The 25,349-nt window shown below is 44.0% G+C and overlaps 1 protein-coding gene across 22 annotated transcripts in view; it reads right to left on the bottom strand.

Moving 5' to 3' along the window:
- The window catches only part of FHOD3 (formin homology 2 domain containing 3), a 455,279-nt gene that overhangs the window by 156,712 nt on the left and 273,218 nt on the right, over nucleotides 1-25,349 (bottom strand). For all 22 annotated transcript variants that reach the window (XM_070513157.1, XM_070513160.1, XM_070513168.1 and 19 more), the window contains 2 exons: nucleotides 12,251-12,362; nucleotides 5,430-5,524 (listed from right to left, as the gene is read on the bottom strand). In XM_070513157.1, coding sequence (XP_070369258.1) covers nucleotides 5,430-5,524; nucleotides 12,251-12,362 — 207 coding nt within the window. The remainder of the gene's footprint in view (nucleotides 1-5,429; nucleotides 5,525-12,250; nucleotides 12,363-25,349) is intronic.

Consider the following 25,349-nt stretch of genomic DNA (forward strand, 5'->3'; position numbering starts at 1 on the left):
CTACATATATTTCAAAAATTATTCTAAAATGATGACTCGCCTAGAAAGAAAAAAGCCTAACACTTTCGTAAGGATCATTTGATAGCACCAACTTCTCTAACACTTCCATTTTGGGGCTATTAATATTGGAAAGTATATCTCTACTCAAAACCCAAATGATGGCTTTTTCCTGTCTGTTGTGAGCAAATTGGACACAAATCACTGCTGTCGAGATCAGAAACGAATGAAAAAATAACTGGGATGTGACAGTTTAGTTAATCAGGACCCCAGCAAAGACACACAACAGGAGGTTGAGAACAAGTTAGAAGCTGTAACAAATAGGTGCTCACACCTATGTGGCCAAGTGTGAAAGCACACACCAGTGTGTGCAGGGGCCAGGCGAAGTGGTCACCATGGCATTAGCAGGCATCAGTCCAGCGAGCTGCCCTGGCTCCTAATGCTCACTGAAAAAGTAGGCACCCATTCAGAGAGTCCTGTCATCATAACAAGTCCATCCTTTGCTTTTAGTGAAAACTCTAGAACTTGTCAAAAGATGAGGAGTGGGAAATGGCGATACCAAGGCCAGGGCACGGCTCACCTTTGCAGGGGCCCTGACTGCTGACTCCGCCAAACGCACAATTTGAGGAATGCAGGTGAGTTGACCTTTCATGTTAGATTTAAAACTTTCTACACAACACTGTGGGGGCCGGGATAAGGCAGAGAGAGAGGCCTCTGGCAGTCTCCTCACCTCTCGGTTCCACTTCCTTCTTCCTTTTTTTCCCTGCTGAGAGTCAACTGAGGTTCTTTCTCTCAGAAGTTTCCAGGGGGGTTAAATTCCTAGACCTAATCCCCATTGCTTTAGCAAGTCCAACTGTGATGGGCTGGGGGACTGCTATTAAATAATTAAACAATTAGGTCTATAGAAGCAAATAAACTCAGGGAGCCATGCTCAGTAATGGCCCCAGAACCAAGGGTATTAAGAGGTCATTTGTCATTTCCACTGTGAAAATTTGGGCTTCAGCCAAGCCTGCGTACCACTACCTTTCATGTGTGGCTGCAGGGGAGATGGCCTTCTGCCACAAACAAACACAGCTTCTTTCTCCGCCTGCATGAGGGGGGCCACTATTCATCCTAGAAACACACATCCACCTATTTTCAGCTGATTCTCTAATATGCGCAGCACATTTTGCCACACTCCTATCTCTACCTGGGCTCTGCCCTCCCACTTCTACCCTGACACCTCACTGCTAAGTTGCCTACTCCTGGCAAAGGTGGCAGCTGCTCCGGAAAAGTCTGTGAGGCAAATGTCTGTTGACATCTTCACTTTCAGAGAACACTCATGACCCCCTTTCTGTTTTCTCTCAGGCCTTGTCTCGCCAGGGCTTGTGACAAGTAAATCTTTACAGGCATGTCTCAGAGTGAGAAATCTCTGTCCTAAAAGACATTTTATTTTCCTCTCCCTGAGTTTTCACTGATTCAATCAAATCTTTCTGGTAGGATAAAACCAGAGTGGCAAAAGCCTGTACATGAATGTTCATAGCAGCATTACTTGGGAAAGCCAAAAGCTGTAAATACCCAAATCTCCTTTCACAAGTGAACAGATAAATAAGTTGTGGTGTATCTACGTAATGGAATATTACACAGCAGCAGAAAGGAGTGAACTATTAACACACACAATAACCTAGATGAATCTCAAAGGCATTATGCTGAGTGAGAGAAGCCGGCCTCAAGGGGATACATCCTGTATGATCCCATTTGACATTTTTGAAATGACAAAACTACCGTGAGAAAGAATAAATCAGAGGTTGTCAGAGGTATGAGTAGGGGATCAGGATGTCACTATAAAAGGATAACATGAGGAAGATTTCTGGGGAGATGGAACTGTTCTACATCCTAATTGTAAGGATTATCCATAATTATATATGTGTTAAAATGTATACAGATAAATACCAAGAGCAAAAAGTTGACTTTACTGTATGGTAATTAAAAAATAAATAAATAAAATGTAAAAACAGAGGCAAACACTTAGCATGGATCCCATCCAGGTTACTTACCCTCTGGCTCCACTGGAGCACCCGCCCTGCGCCCCCCAGGGCTCCCTGGAGCCCTCCCCCAGTGCTCCAAGCCAGCCCCACAGTAACACCTCCTATTATTCATGCCCCCCTCTGCTTCATCCTATTCTACAAGGTGGTCAATATCCAAGCTCCCCAAATGTGGGGGATTCCCGCTGAGTGGATTTCAGCTGGAACAAGACAGCTGACGTCATGTAATGCCCTCACAGGGTGAGAAATGGTTAGTTTCTGATGCTCCCTCATTTCTTCTGACAACATGGGGTTGGGAATAGGGGGAAGAATGAGAGGGTTTAGTCTGTATCTTGGAAATCTCCTGTTATAACGTCCCTGTTCAACAAAGGGAGCAGACTTCAGTCTCAGAACCATGAGCAGGCTAGAATTTGCTACCTTTGTTTTGTCCTAAAAATGTTAATTGCTTGAATTCTGTTATTAGGCCATCTTTATTTTTTTGACAGTTAGAAAAGCAATACAATAATTTCCCAGATTTCAGAGTCTGAGTTTTTTCCAGATCTATATTAACATTTCAGTGTATTATTTTGTTTGGGATCTCAGAAGATTTTACTCACTGGGGCAATGAACATCACTAAAATTCAACCAAAGAAAACAAACCCAGTGTGGATGTCAGTGGTCTGTTGACCTTTCCAGGAAAGGATGACATTTGAAGTAATGTCCTCAGGACCTTCCTGGACTTCCCCTGGGCCCGAACTACCAAAAGATAAGAAAGAACTGCCAGAAGAGAAAGAGTAAGCAAGGAATTCCTGGACATTAAATGCCATGTGATGCCAAGGAGAGTGTGACAGGCACTGAGTCTTTGCCAGTGGTTGAGAGCAGATGCCCACGCCATGCAGATGCTTCTAGGATCATTAGAACAGCCGAGCACCGCCTCTGTCAAGAAGATGGACAGCATTACAATGGAAAACACTGTGCAAGAGTGAAAATTCCATTTTTGCTGAATTCAGTGTTTTCCAAAACAATGTCAATGACTGAAAATGACAGGAAATAGAGGACAATCTTAAAAAACCAACAGAAAATTGCTTCAAAATTGCATGGTAAAATAAACTCACGAATAGACTGAAAATAAAAATAGAACTCAGGATTATCCTACAGAAAAGTGGCGCCCATTCCCCACCAAGACTGTAGAACTTCCTGTGTCCTTATCAACAAATGGCATTTCATTAAAAAGCAATCATTGCCAACAGGACCAGGGGAAAATGTCTTGTTGTTTTACTATCTATTTCTTTTGATCTTAGTAGGTTTAATATTATTTATTTTTCAACTAGTTCTTAATATATTTAGGATGGTATAATTTTCTGCCCCTTTTTTTGCAATTTCCCAATTTGTCACTTGTCTTTAGCTTTTTTTTTTCTTTTTGAGGAAGATTAGCCCTGAGCTAACATCTGCCGCCAATCCCCCTCTTTTTGCTGAGGAAGACTGGCCCTGAGCTAACATCTGTGGCCATCTTCCTCTACTTCATATGTGGGACGCCTACCACAGCATGGCTTGCCAAGCAGTGCCATGTCCGCACCCAGGATCCGAACCTGTGAACCCCGGGCCACCGAAGCAGAACATCTGCACTTAACCGCTGAGCCACTGGGCCGGCCCTGCCTTTAGCTTTTATTTGTGGTTTTCATTTTACAAATAACACTTGTTATGGTTTTATGCAGTGAAATATTTCAGTCCTTTCCTTTGGAATCTTTTTGACTGGTTTTATTATTAAAATGACCTTCAACAACCAGAGACCAGTTAGGTGAAGACTAATCTTCACCTCTAGTTTCTTCTCATTTTTTTATGGTTTGATGTGTTACATCGAACTCTTTACCTAGAATTTATTTTGGTATGCAGTCAAAGTATGTTTTTGCCTCTTTCCATTTAGCAAAACATCCCCTGATCATAAATGAAACTAACCCACCCCATTGATTTCGATCACAGGGTAAGTTGTTCTGTGCACTGGGTTTGTTTCAGAGCTCCTCTGCTCCAATCATGAGTCTACAGAAGAAAGAGCCAGGATCATATTGTTTTAATTCTTAGAGTTTGCACAACATTTTAATATCTCGTAGAAGTTACTTCTCCTAATTATACTGCTTCCTACTAGATTGTCCCCAGTTCATCAGGGAAAATGTTTCTCTAGCTATATTTCAGGAAGAGATTCTGGGTCTTCTCTGAAGAACTAACCATCATGGCAGTGGGGTACTATAAGCCTGCATCCAGCATCCTGGAGGGTACAGAGGAAGGCCCATGGGGTGGTTGATGTGATGCCTGGGGTCTAGGGCATAGCAATCTGCAGGAGGTAACCGCCCTACCCTCCCTCCCTCAACTATTGAGGAGGAAGGGAACGAGGCACTGGAATAGAGGAACTCTAGTCCTGAGAGTGGGCTGTCCCAGGGCAGCATGGAACCCATTGCCAGAGCAGTGCCTCTGGGGATGGACACTGAAGACTGCCACTGCCCTGTGAACTAGTGACCAGGGAGGGATGTGATGGGAGACATGGGAACACGAGGATATAGACACCATCATAAAAGGAAGGTGGGACCTGCCCCCCAGGAATCCTTATCTCACCCCCAACAATCAGAATTCAACATTCACTGGAACAAGAGCACCTTCATTTCTTTCTGATTTGTGAACTGTTCTCTTAGAGCAAAACTTGCTAATTGATATTCTTAAGGAAAAAAGTTTTTAAGGGGACATCTTGATAGGAAAAGTAGTCACAAAATTCTTGCTGTCATCTTTCTGGTTTTATTAGAAAAAAACCCAAAGCATAGAAAGCATGCAGACACTCACAGGCCTTCACATGTATGCGAACCAGCACACATGTACACACGCCATGGTGGGTGTAAATGGTTTTCTCCTGTGAAGCAGCATACTGAAACCATGGTTCCCACCACCATGATAGGGGTCCACATGATGTGGCTCTTATTCAGAAGGCAAATTTTAGATTTTCACATTGTTTGAGCTCCCTAGGGCTGCCGTAACAGAGTATCACAAACTGAGTGCCTTAAAACTACAGAAATTTATTCTCTTACAGTTTGAGAGACTAGAAGTCTGATATCAAAGTGTGGGGGCATCATGCTCCCTCTGAAGGCTCTAGGATAGGAATCTTCCTTCCCTCATCTAGACTGGCTGCTGGTAATCCTTGGCATTCCTTGGCGTGTAGATGTATCACGGCATCTCTGCCTCTTCCTCTATGTGTCTCTTTTCCTCTTCTTTGAGGGACAACAGTCATACTGGATTAGGTCCCACCCTAATGATCTCATCTTAACTTGATTACATCTGCAAAGACTCTATTTCCATATAAGGTCACATTCACAGGTAACACGGGTTAGGACTTCAGCATATCTTTTGGGGGGAACACAATTTAACCCATAACAAACATCAACCAACCTTGTTGACTAAAGTCATTGCATAAACCAGCAGCTCTGTGTCGACCCCATCTTTTTCCTCCAGGATTTCCATGATATTCGACCAAGGTTTAACTCCTACGAGTAAAGTAAAAATCATTAGAAACAGCAATTCAACATTCCTTATCTAATTCACATCACAGATTATCCAAAGACTTATCACCCAATGACGGCGATACAGAGTGGATTTGAACATGCCTCTAATTAGGGGGCAATATACCATATCATCCTTGTCCACTTGAAAGTGTATATTCTTCAGTGTCAGGATCCCTATTTATTTCCTTGAAAAGTTCCCTTCGTATTAAACATGTAATTTTTAAAAATCCATTCATGTGCAGATTTTTAGGGCATGTATTTCACTCTCCAGGTACGGAAACTCTTGATAAGTACTCTCTGTATGTCTGTTAGCATGCTATGCTCTGATCTCCTAAAAGGAAAGGGGATGCGGAGGATCTTTACATCCATTCTAGCAATGGACTCCAAGAAATAACAGCAAAACATTTGTCTAGCAAACCTTTTAAGAACAGAAGTATATTATCGCTACTCAGTCAAGGCACAAATACTGTTCAAGCATCAACCAGGTACAATGAACTGGGTCTGGTGGGAGGCTGCCCTCAAGAGGTTTATATCTAATAGAGTAGTTAGACATCAGCACAAGAACCTGTGTCAGTATAGCGTAAAAGCTCTTAAAAGGCAAAGCACTTAGCTAAGCTTGTCACTCAGCAAGGGAGTTTTCTTGCAGTGGGGATGGTCGTGGAGGGCTTGGTGCAAGAGGTGGCTCCTATACGGGGCTCTGCAGGTGTAGGCTCATGGATGGTTATCCCCTGATTCCAGGAGAGGGCAGGGAAACCCTTCACATTCAGGATGGACAAGCCAAGGCCAAGGCCACAGAGAGGACATGGCACCCTGACCCAATTTCCTATGCCTGAGATAAATATTTAAAGTGAAGTATCGCCTTGCCCTTGGCATGGTGGTATGGAATATAAAGCTCTTTCCTGCTTTCTCTATAAAGATCCCAAAGGGATATTGCTTATTTTTTTGCTGATAAAAGTAAATTCTAAAATAATCTAAGACCAGTGGCTTCCAAATGCCATTTCTTGGATGGGTTATATCAGAGCTGCTTTCCTGGCCTTGAGAAGAAAAGTTCAGGGGCGGCAAGGTATCTGTCTGTGCTCTAGCACGGTAACTGACCGGTTGTAAGTGCTCAATAAAGGGTTGGCTGAGTCATGAAGGGAGATCTCAGAGAGGGCATGAAGTGGGTTAAGCTGGAGCAATTATAGAAGGGGTAGATGCACACATAAGAAAAGGAGAGAAGACAGGGAATTTTTAAAAGGAACAGGCATCTACTATACAATGTGAAAGACACAGATGTAGTTTGATGTAGAGATCCGTTGGCTTTCCCAGCAAGTGATCGGTACCACTTTTCCTTTGGTCAAGTTGCCCAGTTGGTCGGAACCGGGCAAGCTTCTATCACCCTTTCTAACTCTGAACACAAAAGCATGATCCTTCGCCTGCTAACTGCTGAATTATCTTCTTGTTGATATTTATCATCAAACTATTTTGAAGTCCACACCTGTTCTTCAAATCCCCGCAAAGTAATCATTTCCGCCCTCAAGACAGTCAAACAGTGTGGTCACTAGGTCTTGGGCCTAATTATCCAGGTGCAGTTCAAGCCCTCTAAGTGCCTCTGCTTGTGTTTATAACAAGGGCAACTTCTACCATTCACACTCAGCACCCAACCTCAGCATAAAATCCATGTTCTACTGAGTTACCCAGATATGGTTAAAGAGAAGGCTGTGCAGGAGAGAAAGCACTGAAGCTAAGAATTTCCAAGGGTGCTAGTGAGCCCAGAACAGCTTCCTGGTTGCTTACTTTAGGGCCAAAGATGCCAAACAGGGCCTGGGGAAGAAAAGGCAACACCCCAGAGAGAAGGAAGTAGCCAGATTATGTCTCCTCTCTTTCTCTCTCATACAGACACACACATCTGTGCATCATTTTATCCTTTATAATGAAAACACTCAGACACCGGCTTACTTTAATTGAAAAATATGTTCTTCAGCTGTGACATCCGATTCCCTTATTACCATTTAAGGATTTCAAGTCTAGAAACTTGTATATATTCATACATTATTGAGATGAATGTTCACTTGCCTTTGATTGTTTAGGGCCAGAAAATGGAAAATATTTAGAAGAATGAAGATGAAGGGGAGGAAATATTTTGGTTCAACACAAGAGCCTTGGCAGGGCTCGAGCTGGCCTATGGTAAGCACCAACTTTCCACCTATCAGAGCTGCCACCTGTCAGAACTAAGTGGTCCAGTTCACCCCACCACTACCTTTGCTGGCTCCATAGAGTGTTTATGTGTATGTATGTGTGGGTAGGGGGCAGTCTTGTATTAAAGTCATAAACCATATCATCTTACCCATTCACATAACAGGGAAAGAAACTGAGCCCCAAAGTAGCGGAATGAACAGAGGCTCAGGAGATGCATGTAAATTGGAATGATGGTATCAACCTTAAAGGACTACTGTGAGGTGGCTTTATCACTGAGATAAAGAATTTTGTCTCTTTTCCTTAGCACTGATGGAGCACATTAGGAGACAATAATTTACCTAATCATTATCATCTGTCTCTCTCCAACTCCACGCCTCTCCCTTTGCCCCCAAACACCACAGTGAGTATAGGCTCTGTGATTTTTTTCTCTGATGTTCGAAAGCACCTGGCTGGTACTTAAATAGTTGTTAAATAAATGAGTTTGATATGAAAAAATGCTTAGCATAGTGTCTGTTACATGGCTGCCACTCAAATAGCAGTAGGTGTAACCATAATGGTGGCTGTAGGTGAGGTGACACCCACGCTTACCCACAGACCTTCTACACAGGCTCCCAGGCCAGGCCTCTCTTCCCACCAGGCTGCAGTAGCTCTCTCTTAACCCAGAATAAATAAGCACAGAATAAATCACTCAATACTTTCTCCTTCTTACTTTCTCCCTTGATATCTGTATTAAATCCAAAAGAAAATAAGTTGTTTAGCCCAATGCCTTGTGCGCAAGTTGGTCTAACCCTCGAACAGAATCTGGTCCTCGCAGCACGTTCCATGTCTTTCAACATGATTGATAAACACACTTAACATATCTACTTCTGCTATATATAATAATGGAAATAGAGCTTAAGTTCTGTCAACCTCTGACTTCCACCATGCTTTGTGCATTCTTCACAGGTCAATATATCTTTGAGCAAAAGTCAAGAGACAGGATTGCTTGAAAGGATGGCTGGACTTTTCCCCCTGTTAATCATGTGTGATACACATGTTTCAGAATTATGTCATATCTCATCACCTCACATTCAAATGGAAAATGGAACTTCTTCAAAAGCAGCACTGAACCAAATTAGTGGGACTCAAGATTTACGACTAAAATTTCAAAATAAGTTACCCAGTCTGGCCACCTGCCCCACCCTCTGTCTGAGAGGCAAGCCCACAGAGTCAGAGGGTTCTCAACCAGCTTCCTTGTCAACCACCACAGGGAAGATCCCAAGGGAAGGAAGTCTCTGATGATGGCAAAATGACAAAGCCAGACCCTCTCATGGGCTTCCTTAGGGACTCACTGCCTTTCTCTCCGCCTGCCAGGCCCTGTCCACTAGAAAGGGAAAGTGACTTGAAGTGGTAAGCAAAAGAGAAGACAACCCAGCAGACTGAGCAGACAGGTGTGACACTGCACCACGCCCCAGAGACTAACTGGAATCTACCTTTTCATTGCAGCCCCTGAGCAAAAGAGCCAATTGCCTGGATCAGTGGAGGCATTTTAAATTTTCATTCATAAATATTTATTAGTCCCTATGATAGACTTAGACCCCTCACAGCTTTTATCCCTATTCTCTAACTGGCCCTTTTGGCTGAAGAGCAAATTGTCCACGCTCACAGAATGAACCCTTCTGGTTAACCCACCTGCGGCATGCGTGATGTTTATAAAACAACCAGAGGAATTTATTCTGGGACAACTTCATTTGCCATAGGTAGTGGTAATTTTTGACGACTCATAGCTTATTTGTTGATTTTCTTTGCTGATTCTTTAAATCGGATAGTTACCATTTAAAAGAATTCCTTTCTATTAAAAAAAAAAAAGTCTACTTTAATATGCCCATTCTCTACCCTATCCCCCAGAGGAATGAACTTAAAGCCACTTTGAGAAGGAGAATTTACGGTTGATTCATAAACTTGTGAACAAATGGACATGCTCTGACGGCCCTCAGTCACCTCCGTCCACTGTCTCACCAGCTGAGAAGGAATTGGAGAGCTGCTTCTAAACCCGCTGGGAAGAAGCCCACCTGGAAGTCATGTTGCTCTCTGCAGAACACCATGACATATTTATAAGTTTAATTCCATCATAGGCTTCAAGAACAATTTTGCTAGCAGTAAAATAGGATGATGTTATATGTATGCATTATAAAATCATGGCCAAGACCACACATGTCCTTAGAAAAACATGCTATTGAACCACATGTGATAAGCTATGTCTGAGTTTTTTCCATTATGCTACTCCCTTTTTTAAGTAGCTAGTGCTCAGTAGCAGACAGACGACAGTAGTTGCCAAAACTTAAGAAATTTTACAGGCGAAAATCATGAAGTTGAGAAAATAATCCATTAGCTGCCCTTTTTCTTCTTTTCTAAATTGGGAAAAGATGACCATTGTTTCATCTTGGAGGAAGAGATTCAGTACAGCAGAGAGCCTCTGGCTGGGCTGGTCGATGGAGTCTTGGATGTGGGGTGCCAAGCTGGGTTCATCTCAGGATCACTCCTCTACCCCACCATGAAACGTGAAGTCCAAGAAACTCTGAGCTCCCAAGTCAGCGAAACCAAAGGATAAGCCCAGGGTTGTGAGAAGGCTGTCCCCTCTAACACAGCCCCCATGACAAGGTCCCATGCATTGTCTGAAATTTGGCACAGGAAAATGAAAAGTCCACTAATTGTCCTAAAGTGACCCCTGGAGTTAGAGGATGGAGTATGACTCCTCCAAGGATGAATGAAAGGATCTGCCTTGCTGTCTTCCCAAACACCCACCTTTGACCCTAAACCGCATTAATCGACCTTGGAAACACCAGCTCTGGTTTCTGAGCCATTGGCAGTCTTCACTAAGAATTCTCAGCTGGCCCCATGGTCTGCTCTTAGCCATAAAGGATTTCAAATCTGGCACCACACAGCAACATGCTGTGGTAGAAAGAAATACATAGACCTGCCCTGGTCTGGGACACATCTTCCAGACTCACAGCCCCTGACACCCTGACCATGCACTAAGGTTTGTCTTGTCACCACCGCCCCCCCCCCCAACTGCCCCTCCCACACACACATGCCTGCAGTTGCCTGCGATCCACCATGCCTGGGGCTGACATCTGCCTGTGCATTCATGGAAAGGTATGGGAGCCCAGTTTAAGGTCCTGGATAGCTTTCATAAACTTATATTCAAACTCTCAAAGTAACTAATGAACTACTTTCTTTTGCCTTTGGATTCAGCACTGAAAGGTGGGTCTCTGAGCAATACTGAGTCAGAGACACAAATGGTTTGCATCAAAGAGGGCTATTTAGGCCCCTAGTTTCTTTTTGACAGTTGTATCAGAGCTGATTTGTGCATAAGCACGTGGGTGCCCACATACATACACACACACCTACACACACAAGAAACCATAAGGAAATACAGCAACTTGTTAACAAGAATTATCTCTGTCTATGAGATTAGGTTATTTTTTCATTGTCTTCTTTACATTGTCTTTTCCAAATTTTCTACAGAATATTACTGTCATAATCATAAAAAAAATGTTATCAAGTTTTTTTGTTTGAGTCTTTATGGGGATAATAATAATAATAATGTCTTACTGGGGAGCAAAACCAAAAATTTTTAAAATAGACAAAACAAAACAAAACACTCCTAGCAGTTTAGTTTCAGGACTCACAATATTATTGGGGCCAAAGCGTATTATACAATAAGCCACATCCAAAGCTCGTTCTTCATCAAGTGTGTATGGCAGGCCTGCCCTCTGTGGGCCAGCTAGGTGCTGGGACATCAAGAGGAGAGACCAACCCTGCCCTCGAGGAGGCACACACTCATGAGAGGTGGGCCATGACAACGACAGAGAGGAGGGACATACGAGGGCTTTGAGAGCACATGACTGCCTGACTCAGGTAGGGAGGGTGTGGTGCAGGGCAGGTGGGAGAAGGGCCAGCTGAAGGACTTGGACCTAATCCCGTGGGCACTGGAAAGCCACTGTTGAGTATTAGGTGGAGAATGATGTGAGCCAATGTGTGTTTTAGAAGAATCCTCCAATAGCAGAGGCAAGGGGAGCACTTCCGGGAGACAAGGGTCCCCAGGCGAGAGATGGTGAGAGTCCCCAGTAAAGTAGGACAGGGGATGGAGGGAGGGAGGGAGACGGTGCAAGGAAGGTCTGGAGGTCAGAGCCAATAAAGCAGGCGTGAGGGGAGGGGAGGAGGGAGCGAGGGCCGCCCGACAAGAGGGGAAAAGAAAAGGAGCTGGTTCCACATGTTCAGTGGCGGGGGCTGGGGACAGAGTGTAAAGCTAAGCTCAAGGTCAGATCGATCCTGGGTGAGCCCACGGGTGCCTTTCTTTCACTGTCAAACCACGTTCCATCTCAAATCTTTGTATACTTACTATCTTAAAAATGTTTCCTGCAGTGGGAAGTCCACAAAATGGGAATTCCATTCATTCTTAATTCTGTGTTGACCTTGTAAAAAGTGGAAGCCTTCCTACATCAGACATTTTTACCTTGATGAAATAAGTGGGTGGGGACCACTCACCTCTTTTTGTGTCAACAGCAGAGACAGCCTGAATCAGAAGAGGTGCATTTGACTCCGAGTACTCCACAAAGACGAGCAGCAGCTTCAGGGCTGTCTTCACCACCAGGCGGAACTGCGCAGAAAACATAAAACCATCATGCAGCTGCAGACACGGCCACGCGTGCCCGCAGGCATGGTCCTCCTAACCACAGGTGGCGTCCAGCACTTGCTTCAGCCCAGGAGGTCTTCTCGGCAATTACGTAGATTCCCTCATCAAAGCCTCAGAAGGCAGGTATTAGAATTATCCCCATTGCACAGATCAGGACACTAAGGCACAGTGTACCCTGCTCAAGATCACACAATTAAAAGAGAACCAGAATTTGAACCCAGGGCCTCTGGCCCCAGGGTTCACACCCAGGAGTCTCTCAACATCTGAGGTAGAGGCTGCTGAGTCGGTTACTTCATTTTACCCAGCCTAGAACATTGTGAGGTAGCAATGAACACAATCCTCCCTTTTCTGGTGAGGATGCAGGCACAGCAGGTTATACCACTTGCCCATAGTCACAACAGCTAGCCCAGGTGGGCAGGAATCTGAACCAAGTCCCATTCTTAAAACTGAGCAGAGAAGCCACCTGGGCCCTTAAAGACCACACTCGCTAGGTCCAGGGCACAGTATCTGTGAGGAGTCACACACAGCCTGGGGGCCTCCTTCACACAGGTCACAGGTCACTCACTCAGAGAGATTCCCAAACATCTCAATTGCCGTGCAGCCAGCCCTGGGGCTGTGGTAGGTCTCCAGAGCAACTCCCCCCAACACCACCTCCCCCAAGATGCTCCTGCTGCTACCGTTCACCCACGGTCTCCTCTCCCCACTTCCTTTTCAGAACAACCTCCTCAGGAAACTCATACACCAAGTGCCTTCTGGAAATGGGCTCAAATCATGCATCTAAGAAACAGCAAGCCCACCTTGGGCTGCGTGTCCCACCCTGTTTGCTTGTCAGTGTCCCGCCCCCATAGGCAGGGACACTTTCAAGAGGAGACGGGCTTATTCGCACTGTGTCTGCAGGGCCTGGAACTCACTTGGCAGGGAGTGGGCTCAGCGATGTTTGCTCACTGAATGAATGAATCAGTTAATGGCCCGTCAATCCATGACCCTCACCTCCATCACTGTGGTTGTAGAGAATCAGCTCCAGGTTCTCCATTTGCAGCCTGAGGAAGACCCAGGCCTCCTGGAGGCATCTGCTCATATCACAGTATCAGGGACATGTGTAGACTTTACAGGGAACTTGGAGCATCATGCATTCCACAGGGAACAGTGTAAAAACACCACTCACCCCAAGTCATTTCTCCAAAATCACCCAAACACCTCTTGCCCTTTCTCATCTGTCTTATTTCCCTAGTAAACCAGGTCCTTTCCTTGATTCCACATCTCTCTCCAGCCCATGCCTCAGTTGTTCTCAGCTCCCTTTATAGAAAGACTTCTCAAAAGAGTTACCATACTTCCTGGTTCCACTTTCTCACTTCCCATTGACTGCTCAACCCAATCTGATAGGGCCTCTATCACCACTACACAAATTAAATTACTCTTGTCAAGGTTGCCCAATGGCCTCCATGTTGTCAAATCCAGTGATTACTTCTCTGCGTCCATTTTAGCTCACCTCTCAACAGCACATGACAAAATTGCCCCCTCCAGAAACAATTTCCTCCCACCGTGGCCAAACACAGTCTCCCACCTGAGTGGCCACTCCTTTGCTGGCTCCTTTTGGGCACTCAACATCTAGGTGAGGGAAGCCCTCATAGTTCACTCCTATGCTCTCTTCTCTTTCCACACACTTTCTCTAGATGAGTTCATCCAATCTCTCGGTTTTAAATTCCATCTATGACTCAATGCTAACTGTTGCTCTCCAGGCCTGACCAAACTCCTGGGCCAGGTGGGTGCATAGCCCCCGATTCCTGACATCTCCACTCAGATGCTAACAGGCACCTCAAATTGAACGTGGCCAAAAGAGAACTCTTGATTTTCATTCATGTTCACTCCATCCCACCTACCACTCCCAGCCTATTCCCTCCACAGTCCCCACCTCAGCACCAGGCCCTGCCATCCACTGACTGGCAAGTGGGAAATACCCTGCACTTCTCTCACCCCATTCCCACAACAAATCCATCCGCCAGTGCCAACAGAGCTTCCTTCAAGAGTTGTCCTGACTCCATCCACCTCTCCATCTCCTTGTTTACCCTGGACCACTGTGAGAGCCTCCTAAGTACTTCCGGCCTTGTCCTCCTGAAGTCCATTCTCCAAATTGCAACCAGAGTGACTACAGCACTCTGAACACTCCAATCATTCTGCATTGTACTCAAGACAGAATCAATTCCTGCAGGCTTTCTGTTCTGGCCTCTGTGCAGCTCTCTGACCTCCTCTTCTATCATTCTCCCTTCTGCCCAGTGTTTTGCAACCATCTGCCTTTCTTTAGTCATGTGATCACGTGTTGTTAACATATTGAAGCTTGTTCATGATTCATTCTTCTCATTGGCTATCCCCTAAGCAGTCGCCAGAGGAATGGCCTTTTGCTCCTTCAGGTCTGAGAAATTTCCCCTCATGGTAAATGCCTTCTTGACTACTTCATCTAAAGGAGCCCCTTGGTCACTCTCACATTGCCCTGTTTTATTTTCTTCACATCCTTTATCATGACCTGATATTCCTTTGTTGCCTCCAACTAGAATATAAGCCACCTGGTAGCAGAGAAGTTTTATGTGACACACCAGAAACAGCATCTGTCCCTGAGGAGCTGCTGTGTCAGTACTGCATCTGAAGGGCAGGCAGGCATGCCCTTTTCACTGAGACTTGTTCTTCAAACCCATCCTTCTCACGTTGTGTGGAGCAAGTCACCTTGGCCCCAGCTTCCATTTCCAACTCCATCACGGTCATCAGCAAAGCTGAGGCCCCTCCACAATTATACTGAGGACAAGCACTGCCTTGGGTTTCCATTCTCATTGCTATGTCCTTTTCAAAGGGAAGTGAGTTCTTTTGAGGGCTTTGAACTCTTCAGAGTGTTTCCAGCTTTATAACTTGAGTCTCACATTTGGTCCTCTACTCCCTGACTAAGAATAAACTAAATTCCAGAATATTTTTCTCAACAACTACAAGGCTGGAGGTAGGAAGGGAAGGCATGGTATAATGAACTGTGCTATCTTTGTACATTTAGAGCTGAAGAAATTTCTTCAAGTAAATAAAACAACCCAGCAAGTCCAGGCCTGGCGACTTCCTCAGCGGGTAGACTGTGATTATGTGGTTTAAGCCTTAATGCCTTCCTGGGAAAGAACCTGGCTGCTGCTCAACCCCATTCCCCCATTAGCTGGTCTCAGCAGGGGCCCCCTTATGCCCATCTCATCAAGGTTCCTTCTGGGCATCTCTGTGGTCATGGGGCTTTGGCCGACATGGTCCCAGGGACCCAGAATCCCTCAGCCATTCTCTCCCTTATGAGGCTAATTAAGAAAACACTGTTTTCTAGAAACGTTTTCTTTTTCTGTTGGTCTTAACATGCCTATTCACATATTCTTCTCCTTTGCTGTGAAGGCTTTATTCGGAGCTCTTTTGGCACTGCAATTTTATTTTAAGAAACAAATCCCCAAACTCTTCTGATTCATGATTTTAGGTTTTTATGAATTTGGCTTCTATTGAGTCTAAGTTTACATTTATATATGTTTAGAAGCCTTACTATATAAAATTAATAACAAACATATTAGATAAACTATTTTAGAAAAGAGATAGCATTAGAGGATTAATTTTTCAGAAATGCATGGTACTAATTGCAAGCATGTCCTAACTCATCATCAAAATATGTCCACAGGACGACTCCTCAGAAATATCTTATAGCATTACTATATAGACTTGAAAGTAAGAAAAGTACATTACTTCAAAAGATTTCCACCTCAACCCCTCATTTATCCAGAAATCACTTACTTTGATGCCCTCAAGTATCTGGAATGCAGTCGAAACCCTCCAAAGCCTTGGAACAGCCACAATGGAGGCCACACGCCAATTTCTCCAAGTTCAAACATGCTGTGTATCTCAAAGCTCTTCAAATCCACACTTGGTGCCACCTGTGTGTATCTGAGACACATTCTAATAGGAGTGGCTATTGAGAGTCCCAGCCCACACCCACTGAGAAGAGGCAAACCAGAGGCCAGTGATGGATCAGGAGAGGCAAGCCCACCCTGGTTGCAGAGTGAGGATCAGGAATAAGGAGGGTAGGACTAAGGTACACGGATGGCAGCGCACACACAACTGCATGGCTCAGACCCTGATGATTTCTCAAAGGGATATGGTAGTGTCACTCCAGTCTGAACTGTCTGATTTTCAGCTCTGCGTGGCACTCCATCATGTTCTAATGAGGGGTTTCATTGCAATGGTATACAGGCTCAAACACCTGCCTATCTGTCTAGCATTGAGGGAAAATCAGTAAGGATTCTCATTCTCAGAGAGCATCGATCTGTTGGGAAGATAAAGCAACCAGTCACAAAACAGTTAAACGGAGGTTCAGGGTAACAAGGAGTCAGCATCAGAAGCAGTGGTCCAAAGACAAATGGGCTGACACAGAGGGAGCAAATGCACTCATCTGGAGGTTCTCAATGGCCACTTGCTAAGACTGTTGCAGAAGGAATTCAGACCTGGCCGACCCCATATAAGATCCATCCCAATCCCAGGATGCCCTGTGCTTCTTTCAATGTCTTCAGTGCCTTCCAGATGCCCAGCACTCAGCGAGAGTCCATGAGGGAGTAACAAAGCTATGGCCCTGCCTTCAAGGAGATGGCCACCCTACAGCCAAGAGAGGACCCAGAACACCTCCACCCCACACAAATGAGAGTGTTATTTGTACTAAAGGCCCTCAGAGTCACGTTGCTGACGACAGTGGGCACTTCCCAGAGGAGAGCTCTTATAGTGGGGAGGAGACTTGGTCAGATAGGCTCAGAGCTGATTGAGCTGCCCTTCCTGGATTCCATGGAGCAGAACAGCTGTGTGACAGCCTTTGGGCTCCTGCTCACACACTTCCTTAGGGCTGGAGGAAACACACTGGGGGTCAGATTCAGTCATTGGGCTACATATTACCTACTTTTTATATAATTACACTCTAGGGAAAACTAGTATTCTATTTTAATGCTGTCCATTATAAGAAGTTATGCTTTATATTGCTTTGAAACATGCAGCTACATCATAGCATATAACAGCAATCTGAGACAACCCCTTCATGTGATGGGCAGATAGGAACATGCAGCCAGCTGTGAGGTGCTGTGCTTCTCATAAGTATTCAGCAATTTTGGAGGTGACTGGGCTGAGCTTGACTTTCTTTGGCAGCTATGGTTTTGCACTCTTTGTTCCTACTCAGCATAAAATAGAGGCCATGAGTCTTCAGAGGAACAGAGATGCCTTTTGACCCACGGATGTAACATTTGTCAGGTCAAGTCTCAATCAGGGGACTCAGCGTCCAGATTGCATAAACAATTCAGGACCCCAAGGTCACCTCCATGCCAGGGTGGCTGGGACAGAGGGTGGCAGGATGGTGTCAACACAGTGCTTAGCTGTTTTTTTTAAATTTTCTGGGTCAATCCACAGGTAGGGTGTGGAGACACCCTGCACAGAACCCAGTGTATAGGTTTTAGATAAAATGTAACCACCAGATGTATGGAAAAGGAATAAAAGGCAGTTTCTCAATAATTTTGCACTTAAAAGCAATCTGGAGCTCCCTTCATGTTTTATTGTACTTACAGAAACCCAAGAACTATACTTAGCAGGTCAAATATGCTGCTTGTTAAGAAGAAATAAAAGAATTTCAAAAAATCTCCAAATTCCCACTCCTATTCTAAAACTTCAACAACCATAAAAAGAAAACAATTTCCAAACCTCAGGATTTAAATTACAAAAGGGGTTAGAAAAACATGCTTCATTCCATTTGTTTCATTTTCCACTAAAAAAAGCATAAATAGCATAAATATGTTATAGAAGTGGATGCTAGTTATTAAAACTGAATTAGAAATTGGTAAGATAACTTCATCTATAAAGCTTTGTCACATTGTTCACAAGCCTACCAGAACTAAGAATATGCTGAGTATTTTAACCACAACAAAAAAATTCACGTGACTTAAGTTACTTATCTTTAAGAACTTCTCAATGAAACACTTTATTCCAATGACATATTCCTTAAGCTCAGAATTCCTGAGCAAGAAGCTCAGAATGAGCTGTAAAGCCTTTGTAACTGGTTATCAAACAGTCCAGTAGATAGCTGAGACTCTGAATCTTTCCCCTTCCGAGATGTTGTCTGCAAAACGATGTGGGTCTTATCGGAAATAAAGTATGGGACCAAATATACAACTTGAGTACAGAACTCTGGGTTTGGCTTTCAGGTGCCCATGGGGGAGGAGCATAGACACCAGGATTGGCACATCTGCCAGGACAGGAAGTCACCTGCACCAAATCCATGTGTTATGGCCTCAGGGCCTGACAGCTGACCTGCTTATGACCTGATACAATTTGCAGAAAGGGAACCAACTTTGTGAGTAATGTAAGGGAATCCCTTAAGTTTTTACTAGTCAGTGAATAGGAAATCTTGCAGAATGTAAAATACAGCCGATTATTAAAAAAAATAATTAAGATGTGTCAAAATAATAAATAATGCTACAAATTGACATTTTCTTCTATTGAGATAAAATTCTGGGGCTTAGCTGGAGGTTTCTTTAAAGAATAATAACTAAAAGTGGACAAGAACAGAAAATATTCACTTTGCTAACTTTCCCTTAAGATACTCAATATAATTATGAAGAGTTAGTTGATAATAGGTAACATAAATCCACTCTGTTACTGTTAACTAAGGAATACCAAAAACCCTGTGCTGAAAGCCTGCCTTAAGGAAGACCTTGATGGTATTTGCCAAATGAAGGAGGGAAATCAACAAGGGTGGGTGCTTTTCCAGTTATGGACATCTCCATTTTCAGATGCAAAATCTCATGTTGTAGGAAGCTATGTAGCTTGTCACACAGCTAATTTCTGGAGGAACTCACAGAACAGGCCAGTCTGATTCTTTCTACTATACTAAAGGGAATCCCAGCTTTCCCTCTGGTGCAAAAACTTAAGCCTTGGGGAAATGTGACAAAGCTTCTTTTCTGAGCAATAACCAAGGTTAAAGAACTTTCTTAAGTAAATCCCAGCCTGAAACATGATAGTAGACAACAGCTAAACCTCAGGAATGGTGAATGCGCTGTTAAGCAAGAGTTTGGCAGCCAGCTCACATCTCCTTAGAGTGGGTGGAGAAGGGTTAGAAGGTGAGTGCTGGCAGGTGGAGAGAGGCTGTGGGCATGGGGCATGGGGCATGGGGGTTAGCAGTGCTGGCAAAGACAAACTTGAGCCTGCAGGGCCACTCCAGGGCTGGCTCCAGGAGCCTATGCTTCTTCCAGTGCCCCTGTCCATCCAACTCTCCTCGAACATCTCTTCTGGAGGAAGAGCACACTGGCTACTCTGGATTTTTGCATCACCGCAAATGTTCTTCCACATTAGAACCACTCATTCCTACTCTCTCCAGCTGCTAGAACACAGCTGCTCCTCCTTGGCCACATGCCCTAAAAGGGAAGAAGGGTCAAAATCCCACCCCTGCTCCTGTTTCTCAAGTTCATGGGGATCTTGTCTATGTAAAGTAGTAAGCCGCCGTTCTGGTTTATCAATGAGCCTCTTGAGAGTTGTGGTTCCTACCACAAATCAGCTCTTTGAAGCTGATCATCTTAGAGCGGATTGAAGAAACTGCTGTTCAAGCCCTGTGGCTGGAGACCCATCCTGGACCACGGGGTCCCCTCGGCATGCTGGATCCTCCAAGCTCTGACTTGAACTTCTGGTCTCTCCTTCTGACATCTTCCTAAAACAATGACTAGTAAAACAACTTTTTTTTTCTTTTCTTTTTCTTCTACTGAGATTAACCTCATATGGGGCATCCAAGAAACCAAATAAGTGAGAACTTGTTTTCTGGGTGTACATAGTCAAATAACCAGCAGAACGGCAATAGCCCTAAAGGAGAAGCTGGCTCTTTGCGCCCACTGTATCTCTAACACAAACATTACTTGACATGCCATTAAAACTTGTGGAATATTAAAAATCTTACCTAATGAAACATTGATAAACATGGGAAAAATTCAAACACAACTTCATTCACTAAATATATTTTCATGAAATTAGAAACAAAGCGGCTCTTTAAATTTAGCACAGAGTCAGTAATAATTTGATTATTTAACAATATGAAAAAAGCCAAATGAATTATGGCACATTTCTATGACTGGTATACAGGCATTAAATATTATGTTTTTAAAATATTGTAATAAAACAGGAAAATGCTTATAATATATTTAGAGTTAACTACGTAAGAAAAATTCAAAGAAAAATCAGAAGGAAATGTTAATCTTTATATCTATGTAGTTGCTTTCAGTTGATTTTTACTTTTTTGTATTTCTAAAATATTACACAAAGAGACTATATTACTCTTATAATCATAAAAAATTCAGTGAAAGTTTTAAAAGGGTCTTTTAATATCAAAATTCCATATATCAATAAACTTTAGCTATGTTTTTTCTTCAGTCTGTTAACATTAACTGCATCATGAAAGTTAGTTTTAATCCAAATTTTTATTAATAAAATACGTATTAATTCAAGTAATTTGGAAGGATTAAACACAAACATCCAATTAGTATTCATTGGCTGAGTAGGTCTCACGGTATTTAATATATTTAAAGTGTTTTAAATATAGAAAATTGGACCTCTGGCTTCTGCTTAGAAAGCTACAAAGAGTGTACTCCAAATAGAACAAGAAAAAGCCAAATGATCATTAAAATCACAACTTTTCTTGAGCCCATTAGAGAGCTGGGGTTTCAGGTCAACCAAGTAGCCTGAAACCTAAGGAGGGGCAGCTTTCCTTCCACCAAGAAAAGATTGGACACCAGCAATGGCCCACCTGAGGCAGAGCAGGGGAGAAAGATGGAGCCGCCATACCAAGCAGTAAGACAAACTCAGATAATAGTTTTAACAAATTGCTAAAGACCAAGCATGGGCTGCCATGGGAGTACGGAACCTCTGGGAACTATAGACACATGGGGATTCAGCATCCACTCGCAGGCGCTCTCCAGTGACCCTCATGGCACTCATGGGAAAATCGGGGGCAGGGCTGGAGATCTAAGAAAGCCTTCCCACGGTGCAGGCCTGGGGATGCACAGCCAAACAACTAGCACAACAGCAACACCCCTACAGGAGGAGGGGAGCAGCCACCACACCACCTGGAAAGGCAGAAACCACACCCAGAACCTTCTCCTCTATGAGACAAAACTCATAAGCCACAGGGAAGGGTAGTAAATCTTGCTGCCCCTGCAGCATAATTGTTGTAGGAGAAGGGAAAAGAACAAAACTCCGTGCTCCTGGGGTTGGGGCAGGAAACCATTCTGAGCCCAGACCTTTAGAGGTCCCCCACTACTGAGGGAGGTACAGGAGCACCGAGCCCCAAGACCCAGGGACATTAACCCTGCTTAAGACTAATACAGGACAAAGATGACAGAGGAACCCCACTCCACCATCCCCAGGCTAGCAGGCACCAAGCAGGTAACCACAAGTAACAGCAGGCTACTACTGGGGCAGGGCCAGGAGCAAAAAAATCTTAATGAGCATCCTATTGAAGGTAAAATGATTCTAATGAAGGCACACAATCTCTACCTTCTAATGTGAAGATCTAAAGACGCATGGGTTAAAAACCTTGGGAAATTATGTACCCAGAATGATAACACATCTGATGCTCCAGTAGACTGGGAACAGGAGCAGATAATTACACCTATCAAGATGGAAACTGTATTTCATTTTTTACATTTGAATGTGTTAATTAAAGCAATCCTTCATAATACTACCAAGAATAACCGAGCATATTTGATGTTCTGAGAATTTACGATGCAGGCACTTCAAACAAGGCAAAGATATAATTAGTAATCCTTAAGACAACAGGCAAAGAACAGAAGAGTTGCCAAAAGTTTATAAACAGTTAACTCTCCCAATTTTCAGAAAAGGATTAAAGATGAGATCCAAAAATTACATCCTCCACTTTATCAAACCCGCTATTGATCCCTGGCAATATGCTCCAGAGGATTTTTGGATGAATGTCTCATGAGCACTTAGAAAAGAGAGGAAAACACCTGGGACTAGCAGTTTCCAGGTGCACAGGTCCTGGCAAGCTGAGTGCCTCTCTCATTTTAAGAGAAGGTAGGAGGTTGGTGAACTTGTGGGAAAAGAGTTGTTAGCTCACAATACTGGGCACTGATGTGCAGGTACAATGCTCAGTGTTTTACATACTCTTCATCATTATTATCCCAATTTTATAGATTATTACCTCCATTTTATAAATGAAAAAAGAATCTACCCAAAGGATCAGATAGGTGTGTTGGACCCCAAAGCTCCAGAGTTACTACCAGAAGCATTGTACCTTGACTTTGGGAAGGCCTTGTGAACTCAATGAAGGAACGAGGCTGGATGACCACAGAGTTAGGTGCCTTCCCACTACCTGCACCAAAATGGTCCTAAATACCCCGACTGATCAGTGTCAACCTGCAGGCTGCACTGGCTCACACGTTCCTTGTCTCTGCCGAGATTTTGGTCAGTGACACACAAGCTCTGCTTATTAAATTTATGTTACATAAAACTAGGATTAACAGTTAACATGATGAATGGCCAAAGCAAAATTCAAAATTATCTTGAGGCTGGAACTCTGGCCTGAAATCAATGGGAAAAAATGCAAAGCCCTGCATTCAGGTACACAACAGTCAATCACAGAGATGCAGGATGGAAGAAAATGGCAAACGTGGATGTGTGAAAAAAACACCTGGGAGGTTTGGCGGATTATCAGTTTGACTTGAGCCAGCACCCAGAGCTGCTGCTCAGAACCTAATGAATCAGAGGTGGGATTTGTGAAAAAATGATGTTGGATGCCAGGAGGCTCCCATGTTGCTATTCTTTGTACTGGATGGACGGAAAAGTTAGCAAACAGTATGATGAAGAATTGAAAATTACGTCCCCAAGGAGCATCTGTGGAAACCACAGAGTTTAGCCTGGATAGGATGACATGATAATTGCCTTGAAATACTGAAAGAGCTTCTTGGGGAAGTGTGTGTGTGTTGCTCCAGAAAGCAGTGCACAGTGTCTGGTTAGTGACAGAGAGGTGGATGCAGGTCCCAGTAGGAAGGCTTTCCACCCATTCCTGTGTCCAACAATGGCTGTTGGAGGGAAACGGAGTTCACTGTGCCTCCAGAAGTATTAGGAATTCGGTTGGTGAATGTCAGGAACATCTCTAATAAGATTTTGTCATCTCTTCAGGGCTATGATTCTATTATTTTATATCATGTAACTCAACAATCATTTCAGATCTCACCCATGTAGGTAATCTGAGTGGATCACAGAGCAGTGACATGCCAGTGACTCTGAGACCAAACGGCGCACTGAATCTCCTCTCCTCCTCAAGCAGCCAGCATTTCCCAGAGCACCTGGCACCAATGAGGCCCCCCGCTTAGCTCTCCTTGGGAATGTTACCTTCCTCTCAAAAGCAGTGTCAAAGCTTTCCGGCCAACAAACTCCCATTTCCAACTTCTCTACTCCTGCCAGAGGCAATGCTGTATTCCTAGCTGCCCAGATTCAAAACTGTGATGCTATCTCTGATTCTTGCTTTTATTTTACCATGTCCAGAAACACAATCCTAGGAAGCTATTTCTCAAAAGTCTCCACATTTCCATTATTCTCTATTTCCACTGCAACTCTTGACCAGGCCTCATCACCCCACAGCTTTGATACTGTGCTAGCCCCCTAGCTTCCCATCCCTGTCAATCAAATCCTTCCCCCTGCCACCCGGTTCTACAAACCATAGTTACTTATTATCTCACCGCCCTAGAAACTTTCAGCAGTGTCCCCCATGTGCGTGTGTGTGTGTGTGTGTGTGTGCGTGTGTGTGTGTGTGTGAGAAAGAGAGAGAGAGAGAGGGAGAAAGAGAAAGAGAGACAGAGAGAGAGAGAATGGGAAGCATGGGCGCTCTAGTGTGTATAAGAGACAGTGTATGTGTGAAGGTGGGCTGTGGCCACGGCTCCCCTCTGCTAGGGTTAAGTAGCTGGGGCTGGATGGGAGTAGGGAAGCATCACCATCCCTACATAATACAAAGGAAGACTGCAGATCTGTGATTAGCAACCTGGGGCGCAGTTGGAAGAATTAGATTCCATGGGGCTGACAGAAAAATATTCCTCAAAATGAGAGAGCAGGTGAGCCGAGGTGGACAGCACTGGAGAGAGGGCAGATTCCATGACAGAGTCAGGAGGTGTCCCTGGAGAACCCCCACGGAGGTGGGGTGTTGCTAGTCACACGGCCCCGGGGCCTCCATGGCCAGAAGGGGATCCATACAGACACCAAGAGACAGGCTTTCTGTGTTAGGGTGACAAAAGGCCATGAGGTACAAGCTGAATCATCTTACCCCAAATAATTAGACTTCCAGATGTATGAAGAGAAAAAAATCCAGATCGTGTGAGAGGTTGTGGGATGGGCATCTACTTCTTACCTCTGACTGGGGAATTTCAAGATGGGCTTTTGTAAATAGAATGAAACACTTTATTGAAAACACTTTTTTCTTTCTTTTAAAAAGTAATTATTTGGCTGCAAATGCAACATTTTCTCCTCTGTCTAGGAGTCTCAAATATCTGCAAATACGCATTGCATAATGACCCTCTGGCAGGCTGCAAAATCTGCCCTCTCTCCAGTGCTTTCATGAAACGAAAAGGGAGAATTATGAAAACAGAATGACAAGGTTTCTCTAACCCAGGATTTCATTTATCAACTCTCTGCCTATTTAAGGAAAAAGCAACAGGATTTCAAGGTAAACCTTTTAGGTTCAGAGAAATCTGACTCTTAGTGGAAATAAACCCCCCAGGAGCCCTAACTTTCCTAATTTCTTAATTTAATTTGAACTGGGAAAACTGTTGTGGCCATATTGCCCCATCTGTATGTTTAAGGAGTGGACAGATGTTTCCTTCTCAAAATCTAAGGGTTTTAGGTTAGTGCATCCATCATTCTTCTTGCAGA

Source organism: Equus asinus, chromosome 7 (assembly GCF_041296235.1).
Source record: "Equus asinus isolate D_3611 breed Donkey chromosome 7, EquAss-T2T_v2, whole genome shotgun sequence".
Lineage (NCBI taxonomy): Eukaryota > Metazoa > Chordata > Mammalia > Perissodactyla > Equidae > Equus > Equus asinus.